This window comes from Folsomia candida, unplaced genomic scaffold (genome assembly GCF_002217175.1).
Source record: "Folsomia candida strain VU population unplaced genomic scaffold, ASM221717v1 Fcan01_Sc004, whole genome shotgun sequence".
Taxonomy (NCBI): domain Eukaryota; kingdom Metazoa; phylum Arthropoda; class Collembola; order Entomobryomorpha; family Isotomidae; genus Folsomia; species Folsomia candida.
The window spans coordinates 11,592,964-11,612,069 of NW_019091196.1; the positions used below are offsets into that span (position 1 = coordinate 11,592,964).

The 19,106-nt window shown below is 41.6% G+C and overlaps 1 protein-coding gene across 1 annotated transcript; it reads left to right on the top strand.

Annotated features, from left to right (window-relative positions):
* The first annotated feature begins 11,989 nt into the window (after positions 1–11,989).
* LOC110849165 lies at positions 11,990–17,413 on the top strand. Its single transcript, XM_022096540.1, has 2 exons — positions 11,990–17,251; positions 17,360–17,413. The coding sequence occupies exons 1-2, from the start codon at positions 11,990–11,992 to the stop codon at positions 17,411–17,413; spliced, it is 5,316 nt and encodes a 1,771-aa protein (XP_021952232.1).
* The last annotated feature ends 1,693 nt before the right edge of the window (positions 17,414–19,106 follow it).

Consider the following 19,106-nt stretch of genomic DNA (forward strand, 5'->3'; position numbering starts at 1 on the left):
AAAAAACAGGACGACGAGTTTATTACATAGTGAAAGTTATGGCATAATATAATCCTAACCATATTTTTATATGTAAATGTCTATTATTAGCGACGAATGCTTAAATTAAGACACTTAATTTGTAAGTAGAAAAAGTTAGACCGAAAAATTGACATGTTTTTTGAAATGCAATGGTTAGATTTTTTAATAGGTTTGATTACAAACAAGCACCGGCGAATAAATATACATACACAAACAAAAGTCAATCAAATTTTCCTGTCGTTATGAAAAACAATTGAATATTTTTATGACAATTTTAGCAATATTTATGTAAGGCGACATTAGCCCTGACCAACCTTAATAAGAACCTTAATAAGAAATCAAATAGGTAATTATTTGTAAATAGTTTATGCGATTTTTAACATCACCTTACTTATTTCTAATGACATTGGTTATATAAAATCCTAGTTTATCTGTAAAGTGAGGAAAATAACCAGTATAAATGAATGTGATTTAAATGCCAAAAATTTTACTCACGAAATCCAACAATTAACTCAAGCATTACATCCGCTCCTGCCAACAACAACCAACAAACTTGACAGAACCTTGGGAAAACCTGTAATTTTAGGGACATTTCCCATGTATTTATTTAACGGAGTAGATGGTTATCATTTCTAGTGCATATATAAAGGAATACATAAACCGAGTATATTTTCTCGGTCAAAAATCAACTATGTTTATTGGCACATAACGTGCCACACGTTCCAAAAATACCTGCTACCCTACATCAAAAAATGGACATTCTCCATTCACAAGTAGCCAGCAGAGAGGGAACCAATTTGTGTTTATGTATGTGCTCACTTTGTGCATTATGCCCTCACAAATTGGCAATCATCAAGAAACTTTAATCAAGTAACGTTATCAAACAGACACAAATAAAAATAACAACATCTCTTGAGTGATTTTCTGTTTAATTTGCCAATCCCGTGCCGTTTTTTACATCAATTTATGTGTATATCTAACGAAACCTGCTATGTTGGTTGATATCTATCTGGGCGAAATTGGCAACAAAAACAGAGTGCGAAGTGTACATTTACATACTTACGTAGCATGACATTTGGCATTCAACCTCAGAGATTGTTGGTAGCTGCACTCTAGTTTTATTCCGATTTCGATATAATATAACGCTTCGCCCAAAATTAGTGCATATTAATAAATGTAACTTCAACTTGATGGAAATAAATGGCCATTGAGGAAACTGCCCAGCACGGATTATTATGACGCAGTTGGGGTACATAGAGCAGTTACGAAATTGTATGGAAATGAATGCTTTTGCGATTTATTAAATGTTTAACTTTTGCTGGAACTGGGTCCCAGAGTTGGATTCGCATGGCTCTTGAACGTGCATTATAGCACAATTCAAGACAAGGGTAAAGGAAGGACAAAACATGCACCACCATGAAATGTACAATCCAAGCATGCATAATGGTCCTCGTCGTTGTCGTCGTCGTCGTATATATCTATTTATTTTGAAGACTGCATTGTACTTCCACCATAGAGACTGCTAAATAACCAACTACTACATACACTTCTACTACGACTACTACTACAAAGTACTATCAAGCTAAACAAAACATGGCTAAGACGACGAGAAACACAAGACCAAGTCAACTTTGAAGCGTTCGTTTGGTCGGTCGGCGGAGTAGGACGTAAATTATTAACAAAGTTGCAAAACTTGCAAATCCCCGAACTGCATGGGTAGTAGAACAGGAGGAAGGATGTGTGTAAACCTGGACTGGATGTTTCGTGATTGTTGTGCATTCAAGCTGCACTCATATCACATCTCATCTCTCCAGTCCGCACGTAGTACATATGCACAGGAGAGAATTTAATAAGACACGTTTTTTTGCCCCCCATGCATTGTTATAGTCTAACAAGGAAAACTGGACCACGAGTAAGAAGAACCATGATGATTTGCACTTTCTGTTTTATTTCTTTGCAAACTTTTCCACAGGACGATCTCTTTTATCCAGGCAAAGTTTTCCTTGCTTGTTGGTGGACAGAACCTCTCGATGCTTTGGTTTGTGAATGGGATGGCTACCTGCCTAAAACTCTGCTACTGGCGGTGTTACATGTGTATAACTTAGAGTTTGCAAAAACTTTTTCGAATCTGCGTTACCACCACCAGCAGCAGCAGAGTACATATATCTAAATATGTAGAGTCTCGTCTTGTTTGGTCTGATGTTATGTTTCTCCTCGCTGTTTATGTGATAGGTACGACCATCATAAACGATTACTGCCACAGCACGTTGCATTGCGTTGTTACCGTAAAAGAAGATGATACCAACCACAAAACAAGGATAGGTACAGATACATAGTCTCTCGCTATTATATTAAATTTCCTCCCGTACCAACAACTGCGTCACATGAGCTGGATAATTGCAATTATGACACATACCACCATTGTTCGTTTCATCCACAGTGAAGAAAATTACCCACTGTACTGTACATTTAGCACCACGAACAACGAAAGCATGGTTGCATGCAAGTATGTACTCACTCCTCGCTGTATGAATGGGTGTGTCGTAAGACGGAAGAAAATGAAATAAACTTTGTCGCTCTTTGGAGGAGAGGATGTGGTACGGACGTCGTAGGTATTTGAGTTGCGAAACTTTTCTCTTTAGGGGAGATGATTAAGGGAACTTGACAATAAATCAATGAAATTAGACAGGAGAGAAAAGGTCAAAAGGAGGAAGAAGCGAGTAGAATTACACCATCCATCCGGGGAGAGAACTACTAAAATAAGTTTATGGGAACCAAACCAACTCATCTTCATCATCATCTTCTTCTTCCCGTGTGTGCTTAATCAGAGGACGAGAAAGGACGAAGCTCAAACAGAGGAGAAAGTTAATTCCGTTTAATTTGATTCATTTGATTGCACTCAAATCAGCGGGAGGAGGAGGAGGAACATCGTCGTCTCCAATCTCTGATTCGAGGATTGATGAGTAATGAATGATCAAGGCGAGATTTGCGAACTCAGAAGACTGCATAGATCTACATATCATGGCTCAAATTTCAATAGAAATTTAATTTCCTTCGTGATTGGACCCAATTTAAAAGTTTTGTAGCACTAAATATCTATGTAGCAAACTTTCTCTTTGTAACTTTCTCTTTCTTGGAAAGGACCCTGATCTTCGCAACATTTATTATATTTCCTTTCACTACAATTTTTCAGTCGTCTTTTATCCTCATACAAAAAAATAGTTTAGAAATCAAAAAGAATGAATAATAAGTAAATAAGTAAATATGAACGTTCAAGTAAAGTTGAAGGTTATGCATTTTTTTCGCCTTCGTCTTCTTCTTCTTCTGTATGTTTGAGAGCTTTTCCAGTCAAAAGTCAAGTCACTTAACATTGAATTGAGCGATTCATCACACATCACATCAAATCTATCATCTCATCCTCATAATTTATCCATGCAGCAGTGATCCCAGGCATCTAATCACTATTTCGTTACTCACTATTTTTAATGCTTGGTTGATCCCCACGATATTCTGGCTTGTCCCACTCCAAGGGAAACTAATCAATCATGAGAAACCTTTGGCTGTCGGGGCAAAAAGTGGATACTGATAAGCCTTTCTTACTCTCTGATAAGCAGCTAAACATAACATAACAAACACGCAAACCAGACTAGAAAGTAGAAACATCCAAAGTAAGTACTGGAGGCTAAACCGAAACCAATTTTACTAATAGTAAGTAAAGTTTATAGAATCACCTCGCTCAAGAAGAGAACAGAGAAAAACAAATAAGTAAGCTTATGTACGTACGAAGAACGCCGCGGTGTGATCCGATCTACCCACGACGACGATCTGAATGGAAATTTAGTGCTTCTTCTCTTACCCAATAGCAATAATAATTTAAAGGAATCTACAAGATTGCCAATCGCTTTGTGTGATGCCACACTCGAAAAATCTATTGATTTATCCACAAATAAGCAATTACTAGAATACTACTTGGTATCCTTTCCTACTACCAGTCCTCCATTCCCATTCACCGGTTTCTACCAGAATGGGAAAAGTTATATATTATATCGGGCTTAGGATTACTTTGAGTTATTGAGTTTTACCAGCATGACATCGACATTGCTTCGCCATCGACTACACACACACATTGTACCCAACTATCACCGCCACCCAGCTAATAAGGAGCAGCAGCAGCAGCAGCAGTGAACTACTGAATTCTCGAGCGTCATAAGCCAATAGCTATTACAGAATGCCAACCTAGATAAGAGCCACGCCAAAAATGAGCAAGCCAAACAAGCCTCCTCTTCTTCTCTCCTTATGTGCTATATACTATTTTAATATGGCTCGCTATGACCTCTTATTATGTGCTACAACAGCAATTCACCAAAGGATTAGGATTAGAGACACAGAAGGAGGAGGAAGGCATGGGTAGTATTGATCCCCTATGGATATTTGGCTATAAGGGTGTGTGTATTGTGCAATAATAATCATCTTGAATCTGTCTTCTCCTTGGATAAGGACAGCAGTAGGACGAACGAGGCTTTACGTAGAAGTGAAGTGAGGGCTAAACTGTTTACAACTCTGGAACTCCAGTATCACGAAAGGCAGGCATTTCCTCCTTTTGTACTTTTGGCGAGTCCGATCCTATCGCCGTTAACTATTAGATCTGCAAAAGAGTAGGGATTTAAAGAGAAACCACGTCAGAGCCAGATCTGATCAGAAGAAGAAGGAAAAGAGTTGACGGCTATATCTGTGCATGTATCTGGCACGATGAATGATCCCACTGCCACTGGTACTAGTAGCACTACTAATGTCCTAAAACATATCCGTCCATCCAAACTTTACAGGATGGGGAAAGTTGTACATAAGTATAGGAATCCTTCCTTCTGCTTTGATGAATAATGTGCCAGTTGGCCTTCACACTCTACTTTCTCCGCCTGCCTGGATTAGGCCGAAACACGGAAAGTGGAACGATTTCCCCAACGAACCAACCATCCAATATATTTCCCCGAATATCGAATACCTTTGACTTTGAACTAGCATCCATTGCACCCATCCGTACATACATTAAAGTGATAAAGGGTCCGTCATTTAGCAACAAATGCGGATGAACGTCACCCAAAAGGAGAGAAGATCAGACGGGAGAACAGGAAAGGGCTGGATTCCAATTTACCAACAACAGTGCGAGGGCAATGAAGACGAAGGAAGGAGACTTTCCATTTGCTTCTGCCTGGTTGAAAGTCTACTTCTTGCCTGGCTACATCATAGGTCGGACTCTATGTGAGCTCGTCGTCGTGCTGGTGAAATGACGTCAACCCGTAATTCACTATTGCAAATTGCAAACTCTTTCCTCCTCTCCCACCGCCGCTCTCTCTCGCAAAACACCATCGAGCATTTGGCAAAGCCAAAACCAACAACCCACGCAAAACTACGCGCAGCAAAGTAAACAAGATCTCATCTCTTCTTCTTTTTAGCTCATTCATATTCTCCCATCATCATCATCACCACGGACGGACGGACGTACACAATACACACACAAGTTCACCTAGGTGCATGTAATGTAGGGATGACAACGACGGTTGTATTGCACTCTGTCTGTCGGGGAAAAGATATTCTTCAATGGTAATCCCTTTTTTAAATAGCGTCGCATGTGACATATACATGATTCCTTAAATCCCTCGGGAAGATTAAATGCGAAAGGAGGATGAGTAAAAGTTGGCATAAAAGCCATACTTTCACTTCATGAATAGAACATGGCTGAATGAGTGAAATCCTGCAAGAATGACTAAAATATCCCGGCTTGAATATACATACGCGACCTGAATAAACATGGAATGGAACGATATTATTCAACTCTTGCGATTGGATGGAGGGATTAAATCTCATTTCGCACTTTGCTGTACTTCCTCTCTCTCTCTCTCCATATGGTAAATAGACTCGTAAATTCCCATGCAGTACTTACATTATAATACTACCGCTCTCCTCTGCTCTACCACCTCTCACTTGCTTACACTCTATGTACCCTGATAAGCTCTGTTATGAGTATGAAAATTGACTCATATCGAATAAATAGAACACACAGCGAGTGAGAGAAAGTAGACCTCTGCGAAAAGTATTTTTGCAGTGTTTGAATAAGACAAAAGCCGTCGTAAAGAGAGGAGAAAGTCGACGAAAGTGCAGTTGAAATTGCCAAGCCTGCTGTTTTTCTTGGCCCATTAGGGATATTGGGGAGGAAAGGCGAGACCAAACGAGACCGAGAGAGAGGAAAGAAAGAAAGAAAGAAAGAAAGTAAGAAATCAGCAACCTACGCAGATTTTCTAACTCGCAACTTTCTCCAACCAACCAACCAACCAAAACCAGGGCTCAAATCCCATCTCACCCACAATCAGTGACACACACAAAGAGACAGACACCAGCCCATCCTCATTCATGGAGGAGAGAGAGGAATGGAGGAAAGGACTGGCTGAAGGACACACAACAACAACATCTTCTACTCGAGCAGACGGCTCATCAAACTTAGTGTTTGTTGTTGTACCCCACTGGGACATAAAAGTATCAGCTTTTAGGCTCAATTTTTAAGTCATAGGCAAATAAAACTTCTAAAAATACGACACCATCCACCTGCACGACTCACTTGTTCAGGTGAATCGTCCCATAAATTTATGGATGGGGCCGAATATATATAAACTTTAGGCAGGAAATACACATATTCAAGGTAAAAAGGTATTCAGCCACTACAAGTAGGCACACTCCAAGGGAATGTGTACCCATTTCTAAAGGAAGTAAATCCTCCCACTGCTTTCTCTCATTTTGTGTACGTACTCCTAAGTCCAGTCCAGTAGTTTTGCTGAGCAGCATTCCCAAGTGGTCCCACAGGATGTGATTCTCACCCACCATTTCCCACTCTCAGGGGCCGTCGTTGTGACGCGAATACGAAATATGGGAGCAGGGAGCCTATGCGTGCCTACCGCTGCCCAACATCCATGCGCGGAAGGGACCTTCATTTTACTTTGCGCTTCCTCATGTTCCCTTATTTTTAGGTCAAGGATGAGACAGAAATTCGGGAGAGCAGAATCGATCTCCTTCCTCATGCCCGTCCCGGCTTTCTTGTCCCAATTCTGTCTCTCATCCCCTACTTTCCCTTCCCCACTGCTTCCACTGCTGCTGCTGCTGAGCTCTCTCCTCCACCAGAAGCACCAAGGAAGAAAAACAACGTTACGGGCCGTTCCGACGACTCTGCCCGATATACCCGCCTACGTACGTACAACTTTCTTCGTCAGAAACAAACGCCATCACCACTCACTTGTCCTCTTCTCAAGGGCAACTTTGTATACACATTCCTCCGCCGCCTAGAAACTACACAAGTCCAGACTTCACCGAATCTCATAATATGCACTGCAACCTTTCTCCCACACCGCATCGCTTTCTTCTTTTCGCGTCCCTGTTCCGTGTTTCCACTCAGTCACTCAGCAGTAGGTAGGGCGAAACTACATGGTGGCAGGTCTATATTTACACACATTGGGCATACCTTATCTATGAATGTATGTATGCATGCATGCGGTGCTGGTGGTGGTGGGCCATTACTTTCACGTGGATCCATCAAGCCATGTATCTGCTGAGTGAGCAAAATGTGAAAGTTTATACCTGCCTGGCTTCAATAAATGCCATGTTTTTTTTTACTTTCTTGATCGGATGGATGTGTTATGTGTACAAAAATGGGAGACATTTTGTAGCACGATTAGAATCAATTACTCAGCGTAATGATTGGGAGTAGAATGTGTAATGGCGTAACGTGGAGTATAAATGGCATGTGGTTCAAAATACCTACCTGCGCTTTCACTTTGGTAATGCACGGGTTAAATTGGGAACAGCAATTTGGGACGGTTTTCCCATGCCGGGGAATAAGTATGGATTTATAAATTACACAATTTATTTCCTAATCATGAATGACATGCTGTTTCTTCTCTTCTCTGTTCTCAAGTCTGAAAGGAATTGGAACTTAGTGAATTTCCTTAATTAAATTTTTCTCAAACTTTAGCTTGATTCCATTGTGCTGAATGTCAGAGATGTATAAATGACTGGTGCTTTTCCGCTCTGGTGAATCTTGAAAACACGAAATTCACCACCACCACCACGACCTAGAGAAAGCGAGATTCTAATAAAACCTAGAAAACTGCTGGGATGGAATGAAACATGATTAATTTCTGGATCTGTTTCAACTAGCATTATTTTCATCTTCGTCGTCTTTCGTAAGTAATTTCTAAAATGTGTAAAAGAAGCTTATTGTTTATAGAATTATTCGAAAAATACGACGCGGCTTGTTGGTCCGTGAGATCCTTCCATCCATTCATATCGGATGGAAATTGCAGTATGCGAAGGACGTGGAGGAAGGAACGGATGGCGATGATCTATCTACGTCCGTGGTACTGCTGCTGCTGGTACAAGGCACTCTTGTTTTTGTTCCATTTCAGTCCACATCCCCTTCATAAATCTTCCTTGTCTTCCCTTCTGTCAGCCCACTTTCAGCATCACACAATCCCACTTTCTCCACATTCCTACCAACCAACCACTCAGTTGTACGTACGCTTTCACCCATACTCAGATGGAAAAAAGAAGAAAAGAAAGAAAGAAATGCATGGATGGCTGTTATAGTTTTGGTCGTGGCGGTGGTGGTGGCGAGGACTGAATGGAGGTCGTGGGTGACGATCAATGATGTTGGACTTGGACGAAGGTGCATGATGTCTCATCGTGATGTGACTTCAAATTGGGTTGTTTCCTCCACATTGACGACGTCGAAAGGAGATCTCTCTTTTCGCAAACGGGTCGTCATCATCCAACGCAGCCAGGGCGAGAGTATTTTATTATTCCAGAACAAAATAAGGAAGTTACACCAGCAGCCGGACAAGTAGATGTACCTCCAAATAATACCTTCCTCCCTTCATCATTAGGCAATCCGTGATGATGTTCCGCTCCTTGAGAAAGTGAGATGGATAGATCCATCATCCAAGTATTGCTGACATGGATGAAAAAAGATACAAAATCGAATTAAGGATGCGATTGGTAGAAATTTGTATTAAAATTTACCTCTTTTTTCCCCACCACAATACTTAATCGCCTGGTGAGAGGAGCATTCATCCAAGTAAAATCAATTTTATCGCAGCCTCGATCTGGTTACCGGGTCTCTGTAGCAAAGAAGAGGAAGAAAATGACCTTCGAATGACGCCTTGGATCGTTCCTGGGATGCTCAAGTTACCGATTTTGAGCAAGGTCTTTCATACATTTCTTTCCACTTTCACTGCTCCTGGAGATTGAGATTGCTTGCTACCTGCAAACTTTTTTTTCTATACTATAAATAGATCCTCTCTACTCGTCCTCGTCCTCTTCGTGGCTGGGTAGGTGGATGAGTGGAATATTATGGAAGAAGGAGAGATTGATGAAGCTTTGTAGAATTGATTTTTGATCGGAACACCGGATATTAGGATAACAAAATCATCAGCACCCTTATTACATTCCTGCCGACTGCTGGGAATGTGAGATAGCATTATCAACTTTCACCCATTATAGATTATTTTCATGTTCCATCCATCGTGTCGATGGTCTTTAGAATTCGAAAGTTCAATTCATATATAATTTTCGAGTCGAGCGACTACATAAATGAATTAGTAGATACGTGATGTAAACAGTAAACAAGTTATGTAATCCTAATATTCATCAAATAAAAATTCCTCAAACTGAACCTGCTCCAATTTCTGGAATTATTTGCTCCATTTGGTGAATTTTGCTGAAGGGCAAAATCATCACTTTGATTGAGGCTGAGCACATCAAGTAATAATTAATACTTTGGTTTGGCCATTGCGATGCATGTGATGATAGAAAACCAAGATGAATTTGACCAGGGAGGACTAAAAGTCGAATGGAATTGGGTTCAGAAAATAAATAGAATTTGCAATCATGACATCGTGTAATCATCATCATATTCCTGTGAAATCTCATTTGTTAACAAGCAAATCAGAATTGGCAACAACTTGCATCCAGCCGGATATTTCGCAAACCAATCAGCAGAGAGGGAAGCCTTCATGCATAAAGGAAAATACATACGTACACGTTTCGTGACCGTCTCCCATCCCCTCCTGCCATATGGCCTTTTCCAACTTTATGCTCTGGTTTAATACCCAGCAAAATGAAACTTTTACTAAAGCCATAGGCGAGGCGGTGGAGAAGTGAAGTTGTATAGATACATAGATAATGGGAGACATATTGCCTGCTATACAGAATATCCAGCCATAATTGCAGATCAGGTTAAAACTTAATGTGTAATATCCTTTCAATTTCAGCGTAATCAATTTCCCTCGTCGTCGTCGTCAGCCAGCGTTGTCCGCGTTCAAGGCCCACCAAGCAAAATCAATTCTCCACCTCAATTCCATTTCCATCCAGCAAAACAACTAGCTGGATGGAACTGGAACTCATAAAGTACTAATTTAGAAACTATTTTAGTTAACGAACCCTACAGCCAGGAACTACTGTATAAAATACTGATCTCCATAAATTCCTCTACGTACAATGCTGACCAACCAAGCAGTAATTATGGAATGGCAGCGATCACGTTTCTTCGCCTCATCCCGACTAACAAGGTGCAGACGAGAGGAGGATGGATATGGATGGGTAGATATCTATTCGTGTCCTTTCTAATAAATTAGTTTACTTGTAATTTAGTACGTCTCTCACGACATAACGATGCAATTTCAGTAGTAGTTAGTTGATGTGCTTCGTCGGCATAAGTATGTAGGAAACATGTGCTGATTTATCGGCTCTTTTCTAATAAAGGATCACTTTGATTTGGACGGATGGACGTAATCTCAAACGAAACATGTACTATGGACTATATTATTTCGTCCATTTTCCCCAATGCCCCAGGTTTAAAATCGGGGGTCCAATCCATTATCGTTGTTAAATGTAAAATAAGTTTATGTATGAAATTTATTGATTACGCGTCTACAATTGCCCCCTGTCGTGGTGGTGGTTGCCATGGAGACGACGGGGGTGGGATTTTTGGGTGCGCGTCTCTCTTTGTTAAGTCGTAGTAAGTAAGTAAGGTGGAAAAAGTCCACACAGTCGAGTTTTAGTCGTTGTCAGAGTCAGACATTTTGGATTTTAGTCGTCGTGGCAGGCAATCAAGTTTAGAATTGTTAGTTCTTTTTTGTTGCACGATCAATTTATAATTAAAGTAAGTCATCAATCAACTCGTGTTGTTGCAGAGCTCTGAATTGTGTTGACCATCGTTTAATTGATTTAAATAAAATCTAGTTTAAGTAGATAAAATAATCGTATAATTCACTCAGTCACTTTCTTAATTCCAACGAGCAAAGCACAATTAAATATAACGTAAAGACACTATACTCCGGGTAGGTGATAGCTTGGTTTTTAAATTAGTGGTGACCTCGACGTGATTGCTCGTTGGGTCAGTTTTAGTTGAAAGTGGACTAGTTATAGTTGGTCAGTGAGTTGTGATCTTTTGAGTGAATTAGTTGTACGTGCAAAAGACTGTTCCGTGAAAATCCTGTGCGATTGTTGCTGTCTGGACGAGGAGCAGATTGAATTAGTGTACGTGCAAAAAGTGTTCCGTGGAAATCCTGTGCTATTGTTGCTGTCTGGACGAGGAGCAGATTCAAAGGAGAGGATTCACATCAAGCCTTGCCTCATTGAGGACCCGACCCTGAGTATTCGGGGGCTGTTCAGGTGATACCTTTCAAGTTTTTATTGTTGCTGTGAAGTAGTCCGTGAGGAAGGAGTGACCGACCAGATTGAAATCGGCGTGTCCGACCCGAGAGGAACTTCAACTTTATTCGTCTATTACTCAATTACTGTCTTGCCTCTTTTGAGGGCCCCATCCTGAGCGTTCGGGAGCCATAGAGGTCGGCGTTGTTGCTGATTGAGTTGATTAACGTGTACTGTTCTAATTGTTTTTGTTTGTTGACTTCGAGATATCAACATGGATCGACTGAAGAAGGCGAGGACTCCTGTTCGAGCTTCGATTACAAAGACAATTGATGGAGCAGTTGCTGAGTTGGCGAAGGATCCGAAGGATACAATGGAACTTACCATCAGGCTCAGAAAATTGCAATCTCTGCAGACGACGATCAGAGAACATGATGAAAAAGTGCTCACCCAGATGTTGGATGATAACTGTACGGCGGAGGCTTATACGGAAGAAAGTGCAGCGAATGAAGAATATTCAGACAAAATCAGTGCAGCTATTTTGAAAATTGAAAAGGTTCTTGATGCAGAAATCCGTCCACTAAGCCCAAGTCCTGCCAGCAGTTATACCACAGCGAACGGTGAACGTGTAAGAAGAAATAGGACTTTTAAACTTCCCAAGATTCAACTTCAGAAATTCAGCGGTGATACAAAGGAATGGCTGGGATGGTGGTCGCAGTTTAGGAAGATCGACGAAGATGATGAACTACATGCAAGTGACAAATTCCAGTACCTACTACAGAGTACGGTATCTGGGTCAAGGGCACGTGGACTGGTCGAAAGCTTCCCAATGACGACAGAAAACTACCCAAAGGCCGTCATCGCTTTGAAGGAAAGATTTGGGAAAGAGAAGTTCCTTCAGCAGGTGTATGTGAGAGAACTACTTCGGCTGATTATCACAACCGCAAAATCAAAGGAAGTAGTCGTGCTCTCCAAACTTTATGATGACATTGAGACTCAATTAAGGGCATTGGAGTCTTTAGGAATTAAGGCGGAGCAGTCGACCCAGTTCCTGTTTCCTATGGTGGAATCCTGCCTCCCAGAAGAAATCCTACTCGTTTGGCAAAGAAGTCCTCTTCGCAAACAAGATGGGTCACAGCTTAACCCGAAGAAAAATGAATTGGATTTTCTAATGGAGTTTCTTCGAGAAGAAGTGGAGGGCGAGGAGAATAGAAAGCTGGTGCGATCCGGTTTCGATGCAGCCATCAAGGGAAAGGAAAAGAACAAGAAGAAGGGTCAATTGGAGAAGAATGAAGAATTCCCCACTGCTGCCGGTCTCTATTCAGGTCAACAAGTTGAACAGTGTGTTTTTTGTGGAAAATCTAACCACAAAAGCCAGAAGTGTTTCAAAGCGCAGAAGATGCCACTCGAGGAGAAGAAGATCCTAGTTAAAGAAAATAAGGGATGCTTCATCTGCCTAGGAAGGGGCCATATTGCGAAGAAGTGTAAAGCGTCGGTGTCATGTCGTGTGTGCAAGAGTAATCATCATGAAGTAATGTGTTCTCAAGTCGAGAAGGATGATCAACAGGACAACTCGTACACATTTATTTCCACCGATGCATCTCAAACAAACATCCAATGCCAGAGTGATGTTTTGTTGAAGACAGTGCTAGTGAAAGTCGGCTGTCAAGAAAAGAAAGAAGATCGTGTTGTCAGGCTGCTTTTTGACGAAGGAAGTCAAAGAAGCTACATAACCTACAGCACTGCAAAAGCCATCAGAAGTAAGCCAATGGGATCAGAATTCTCCAGAAATGTGCTGTTCGATGGTTCCGTTACTGATGTTGGGCAAGTTTATAAGCATCACATTTTGCTCAGAAGTCTGTACGGAAGAAATCAAGTCAAAGTGGTTTTGAGAGAGAAGCCAATTATTGGAGGTATAGTGCCCAGAGTTCAAAACGGTCCATGGATTCAAGAGTTGAAAGCCAGGGGGATCTTGCTCTCGGACTATTCTCGTCATCAAGTCGCCGAACCAGACATCCAAATTCTAATAGGAAGCGACCTGTGGGGAAGCATCATGACAGGAAGAATGATCAAGTTACGATGTGGGCTCGTCGCGTGTGAATCAGTTTTTGGATGGAGTCTGAGCGGTCCAGTTCCAAAGTTCAATAGTGTGCTGAATGAATCGATCTCAATGTTCACGACTGAAGAAAACGTGCAGGAAATGTGGACATTGGAAGCACTCGGCATTAAGGATCCAATCGAGGTGAAGTCGAAGTTGGATCAAGAATTAATAGCGAAGAAGCACTTTGCAGAGACAGTATCTCGTCAAGCTGATGGACGTTATTCGGTTGGCTTACCATGGATTGGTGAAGAGAATATTCCCAACAATAGGATGGTGGCAGAGAATAGACTCCAGTCAACAACAAGGAGATTACTAAGTACAGGAAAGTTTGACGTATACGGGAACATTTTCAAATCGTGGAAGGAAGAGGGAATAGTGGAGGAAGTAAACGTGTATCATTTGGATGACTTAAACTGCCACTACTTGCCCCACCATCCCGTGTTCAAGGAAAGTGTGACGACCCCGGTGCGACCTGTATTTGATGCCTCTTGCAAGACAAAAAGATATCCATCATTGAATGATTGTCTTCACAAAGGACCTAATCTAATGGAACTCATCCCGTCAGTTTTACTCAGATTTCGGGAGAAGAAGATTGGGGTCGTCTCTGATGTTAGGAAGGCGTTTCAAATGATAGACGTACAGGAATCCGACAGGGATTATTTGAGATTCCTGTGGTGGGAGGACCCTGCCGGAAAGAAAATTAAAATTTACCGTCACTGTCGAGTTGTGTTTGGTGTTAACTGTTCACCCTTCTTGCTTGCAGCAGTCGTCGACATGCATCTATCATCAATTGTGGATGGACGACAAGAAGAAGCCCTGAAACTGATGGGAGCACTATACGTGGACAATTGTGTCACGTCAGTCGACAGCGTGGACGAGTATGAAACATTCAAAGTGACTTCAACCAAGATTATGGAAGAAGCGAAGATGGAGTTGAGACAGTGGGAATGTAGTGTTGTGGGGGTTCCCGGAGTCGGCTCGCCTGCCATGAGTGGGTGCGGATTGGGAGACGGCAACACTGACACTCCACAGGAGTCAAGAATACTCCCTACAACAATGGTACTTGGTCTAATTTGGGACAAGTATGAAGATACGCTGTCATGTGACATAAAGATGGACAATCTCCCGGATAAGTTGACCAAGAGGAGCGTGCTGTCCATGGTTCATAAAGTGTACGATCCCATCGGTTTCAGTTGTCCAGCCTTAATAAAGCCGAAGATGTTGTTACAGAAGGCGTGGAAGAGGAAGACCGGATGGGACGAACCATTACCTATGGAGGAGGCGAAGGAATTCAAGAAATGGTGCGAGGAGCTACCTCACCTAAAATCAATTCACCTCCCACGGTTTATGAAATTAGAAAGTACACGTGTATTGCAGATGCATGTGTTTTGTGATGCGAGTCAAGATGCATATGCTGCTGTCGTGTTTCTTCGCAGCGAAGTTGGGGATCAAGTGGAAATAAGCCTCCTTCAAGCAAAGGCAAGGGTGGCTCCTTTGAAGAAACCAACAATTCCAAGACTCGAGTTAATGGCTGCGTTAATTGGGGTGCGACTTTGTGAATCTGTCAAGAGTGCACTCAATTATGAGACCATCCCCACTACATATTGGAGCGACTCAACCACCGTGCTGGCGTGGATTCGAGGTAACGACAATTGGGGGACTTTTGTTGGAAACAGGGTACGAGAAATTTGCACGTATACGGATTCTAATAAATGGAGACATGTTCCGGGTCTTCTCAACCCTGCTGACCTACCATCACGAGGATGCAATGCCAGAGAATTGCTACAGTCAGGATGGTGGATGGGGCCTGATTGGCTCAAAGAATCAGAAGAAACTTGGCCTCACTCAGATGAAGTTATGGACGAGGAGGAAATTAACCAAGAAATGAAGAAATCCAGCAGTGTTGACTTGGCTGGTACTACCGCCGTCGAGATAATTCCAGATCCGAGATTCTCTACCTACGTGAAGAATGTTGCAGTAGTTGGCTGGCAGCGTCGTTTTGTGGAGAATACTCGTGTACCAAAAGAAGACAGGATCATGAAGAATTATCTGACAGTCCAGGAATTAAGAGAAGCTGAAATAGTGCTGCTGAGAGAAATTCAGGCTAGCTTCGTGGACAAATTCCAGACTGGTGGCGGAGTAAAAGTTCAGAAAATGGAAGATGGACTTTTACACGTGAAGACAAGACTACTGAATCGAATTGATTCTGAAGAGTTCAAGATGCCGATATTACTCCCAAAATCCCATCCGATGGTGCTGCAATTGATTCGAGATGCACATCGGAATTATTGTCATGCTGGTGTTCAGTTCACCATGGGGAAGTTACGAGAGAAGTATTGGATCTTGCAAGCTAGGAAGACGATCAGAAGTGTCATCCATAATTGTTCCACGTGTAGAAGATTCGAATCAAAGAAGGTCGAGGTTGAAGAAGCTGCTCTACCAGAGAAGAGGGTCGCTGCGACCGAGCCATTTCAGACGACAGGTGTTGACCTGGCTGGACCACTATACCTTAAAGATGGATCGAAAGTGTGGATCGTTTTGTTTACGTGTGCAGTGTTCAGAGGAATACACGTGGACTTGATCACCTCCTTGAGCACGGAAGCATTTTTGGAATCTTTGGAAAGATTCATTAAACAATGTGGACGTCCCAATACAATTTATAGTGACAATGGGACTAATTTTGTTGGAGCCGTCAACCTCTTCAAGTCACTGGATTGGACCAAGATCGAGAAAGAAAGTCAAGTGAAGAGAATCCAGTGGATCTTGAACCCACCCACAGGAGCGTGGTGGGGCGGATGGTGGGAGCGACTTATCAGATCAATTAAGGATCTTTTGAAGAGGATGCTGGGTCGAGCCAGGTTGACCTATGACCAGTTGAGGACCTGTCTTTCTTCCGCAGCAGCCGTCATCAATAGTCGTCCACTGACAACCGTGAATGAGGATGAAGACGACCTCATTCCTTTGACACCAATAATGTTCATGAGAGGAGCATTAACGTGTAATTTTCCTGAAAGTATGGAAATTGGATCAAGAGAGTTGCAGTCTCATTACAAAAGAACAAGGAGACTACAACAAGACCTTCAAGCAAGATTTAGGAAGGAATATCTCGGTCAATTGGTCCAGAAAGCTAACGAGAAGAAAGCACGACAACTTCAAGTAGGAGATGTTGTCTTAGTCGGTGCTGATAACAAGAAGCGTTTTGACTGGCCGATGGGGCGAATTTTTGAGCTTATTCCAGGGAAGGACGGAGTGTGCAGAGTTGCGAATGTCAAGACGTCGAAAGGAACACTCAAGAGACCACTGCAACGACTCTATCCATTGGAAATCGCTTCCCCTACGGCAGCCGCTTTACCCATTTCAAGACCCTCACTGGACTCCAAGAAGAAGAAGCAAGTCCAGAATAAACCGGAAGTTGATACTATCGATGAAGAGATAGTGACCAAATCAGGGAGGATCTCTAAGAAACCAATTAGATATTCGCAGTGGAATTTGTAGATTACTCGTATAGTTTAATTGGATTTAATATTTATGATTTTTTCTTAGGGTAGTTCTTTTGCTCTCACAAAAGAAAGTGGGAGGATGTTAAATGTAAAATAAGTTTATGTATGAAATTTATTGATTACGCGTCTACAATTGCCCCCTGTCGTGGTGGTGGTTGCCATGGAGACGACGGGGGTGGGATTTTCTTTGTTAAGTCGTAGTAAGTAAGTAAGGTGGAAAAAGTCCACACAGTCGAGTTTTAGTCGTTGTCAGAGTCAGACATTTTGGATCAATTTTCACGATCAATTTATAATTAAAGTAAGTTATCAATCAACTCGTGTTGTTGCAGAGCTCTGAATTGTGTTGACCATCGTTTAATTGATTTAAATAAAATCTAGTTTAAGTAGATAAAATAATCGTATAATTCACTCAGTCACTTTCTTAATTCCAACGAGCAAAGCACAATTAAATATAACGTAAAGACACTATACTCCGGGTAGGTGATAGCTTGGTTTTTACAATCGTTATTGCTACCGAATGTGAAGAGCAAAGAACGAAGTAAAAGCAAACAAACTTGAACCACCAGCAGGAGCAGCGGAAGAGAAAAAAAGAAGGCTACAAAAGTGAAAAAATAGAAGAAAGTGAAATGAAATCACAACTTGCTAGAATTTGATAAAAATAGCAATTTAATTTGTCCTGTTCTCTTCTCTGAAGGATTACATTTCTCGATTCGATCCCATTTCTTAACGAGAGAGCAAAGTCTCTTCTCTCCCATGTCGTCGATAATGATGGAGAGAAAGCTAAATTGAGTGAAATGTGATACGGCTTAAGAATGCATATACGTTGAAAAAATCTCATAACTAAAAGACAGAGACGACGGTTGCGTCTCCTTGTGTGCCGAGAGATTTTTTGCTAATGAGGGGGGGCGGGGCGAAGAGAGCAGCTGATTTTCATGTAAACAATGCAGGCAGTTGCATGTAAAAAGTTGCTTTGGGTTTTGAGAGTGACCGTTCCCACTCTCCAAACGGGGCATCGCGAACCAGAAAAGGAGAAAAATTTCGACTAAAACTTCTAATTTGCAGCTAATACAAAATGGATTGATTTCGTTTTGGTGGCAATAAATTCCCAAGTTTGTGCTTTACAATTGCCATGTTGCATAAATTCCATAATAAATCTCAGAGAAAAGTATTGAACTGAAACATGGACTCATATCATGTTTCAGTCCAATACTTTTCACCGAGATTTATTATGGAATTTATGCAACATGGCAATTGTAAAGCACAAACTTGGGAATTTATTGCCACCAAAACGAAATCAATCCATTTTGTATTAGCTGCAAATTAGAAGTCTTAGTGACAAAAATCATTTACATTACTGGTAAGTGGCGAGGAGAAAAAGTCAACTCGCTCACTAGGATGCCCAGACTGTTCCCTAACTCAAACTTTAAACGGACGGATCGACGAAAAGAGAAAATAGTCTTCGATATTCTACCCTCGCTGTCTGTCAGCCCACAGAACAGATATCAATTACTTTATTGTTACCGTCATTCTCCACGTCGTCTATTCTTAGCCACCCAATAATAATTCTTGCCTTTATTTAATATTAATGAAGTGACGACGACAAAAAATGGTGGAAAAATGAGACAAATAATGTACAAATAAGTTTTTTACGTCCAAACCAGCTGATCCCATCTGTCGGGTTTATTTGCGGGTGGCGATTTCTCCTCGGCAGCACCACCGCCGTCTAACCACGACTGGGGCAAACTAGTCGTTCAAATTTGCATAACTCCATCCAAGAACAAACCAACCGA

Bases quoted from the DNA above. Each gene is read 5' to 3' on its own strand.
- LOC110849165 (XM_022096540.1), top strand. From the start codon at position 11,990: ATGGATCGACTGAAGAAGGCGAGGACTCCTGTTCGAGCTTCGATTACA. The intron at 17,252-17,359 runs GTGACCAAATCA...ATTTTTTCTTAG, and splicing joins ATACTATCGATGAAGAGATA to GGTAGTTCTTTTGCTCTCAC.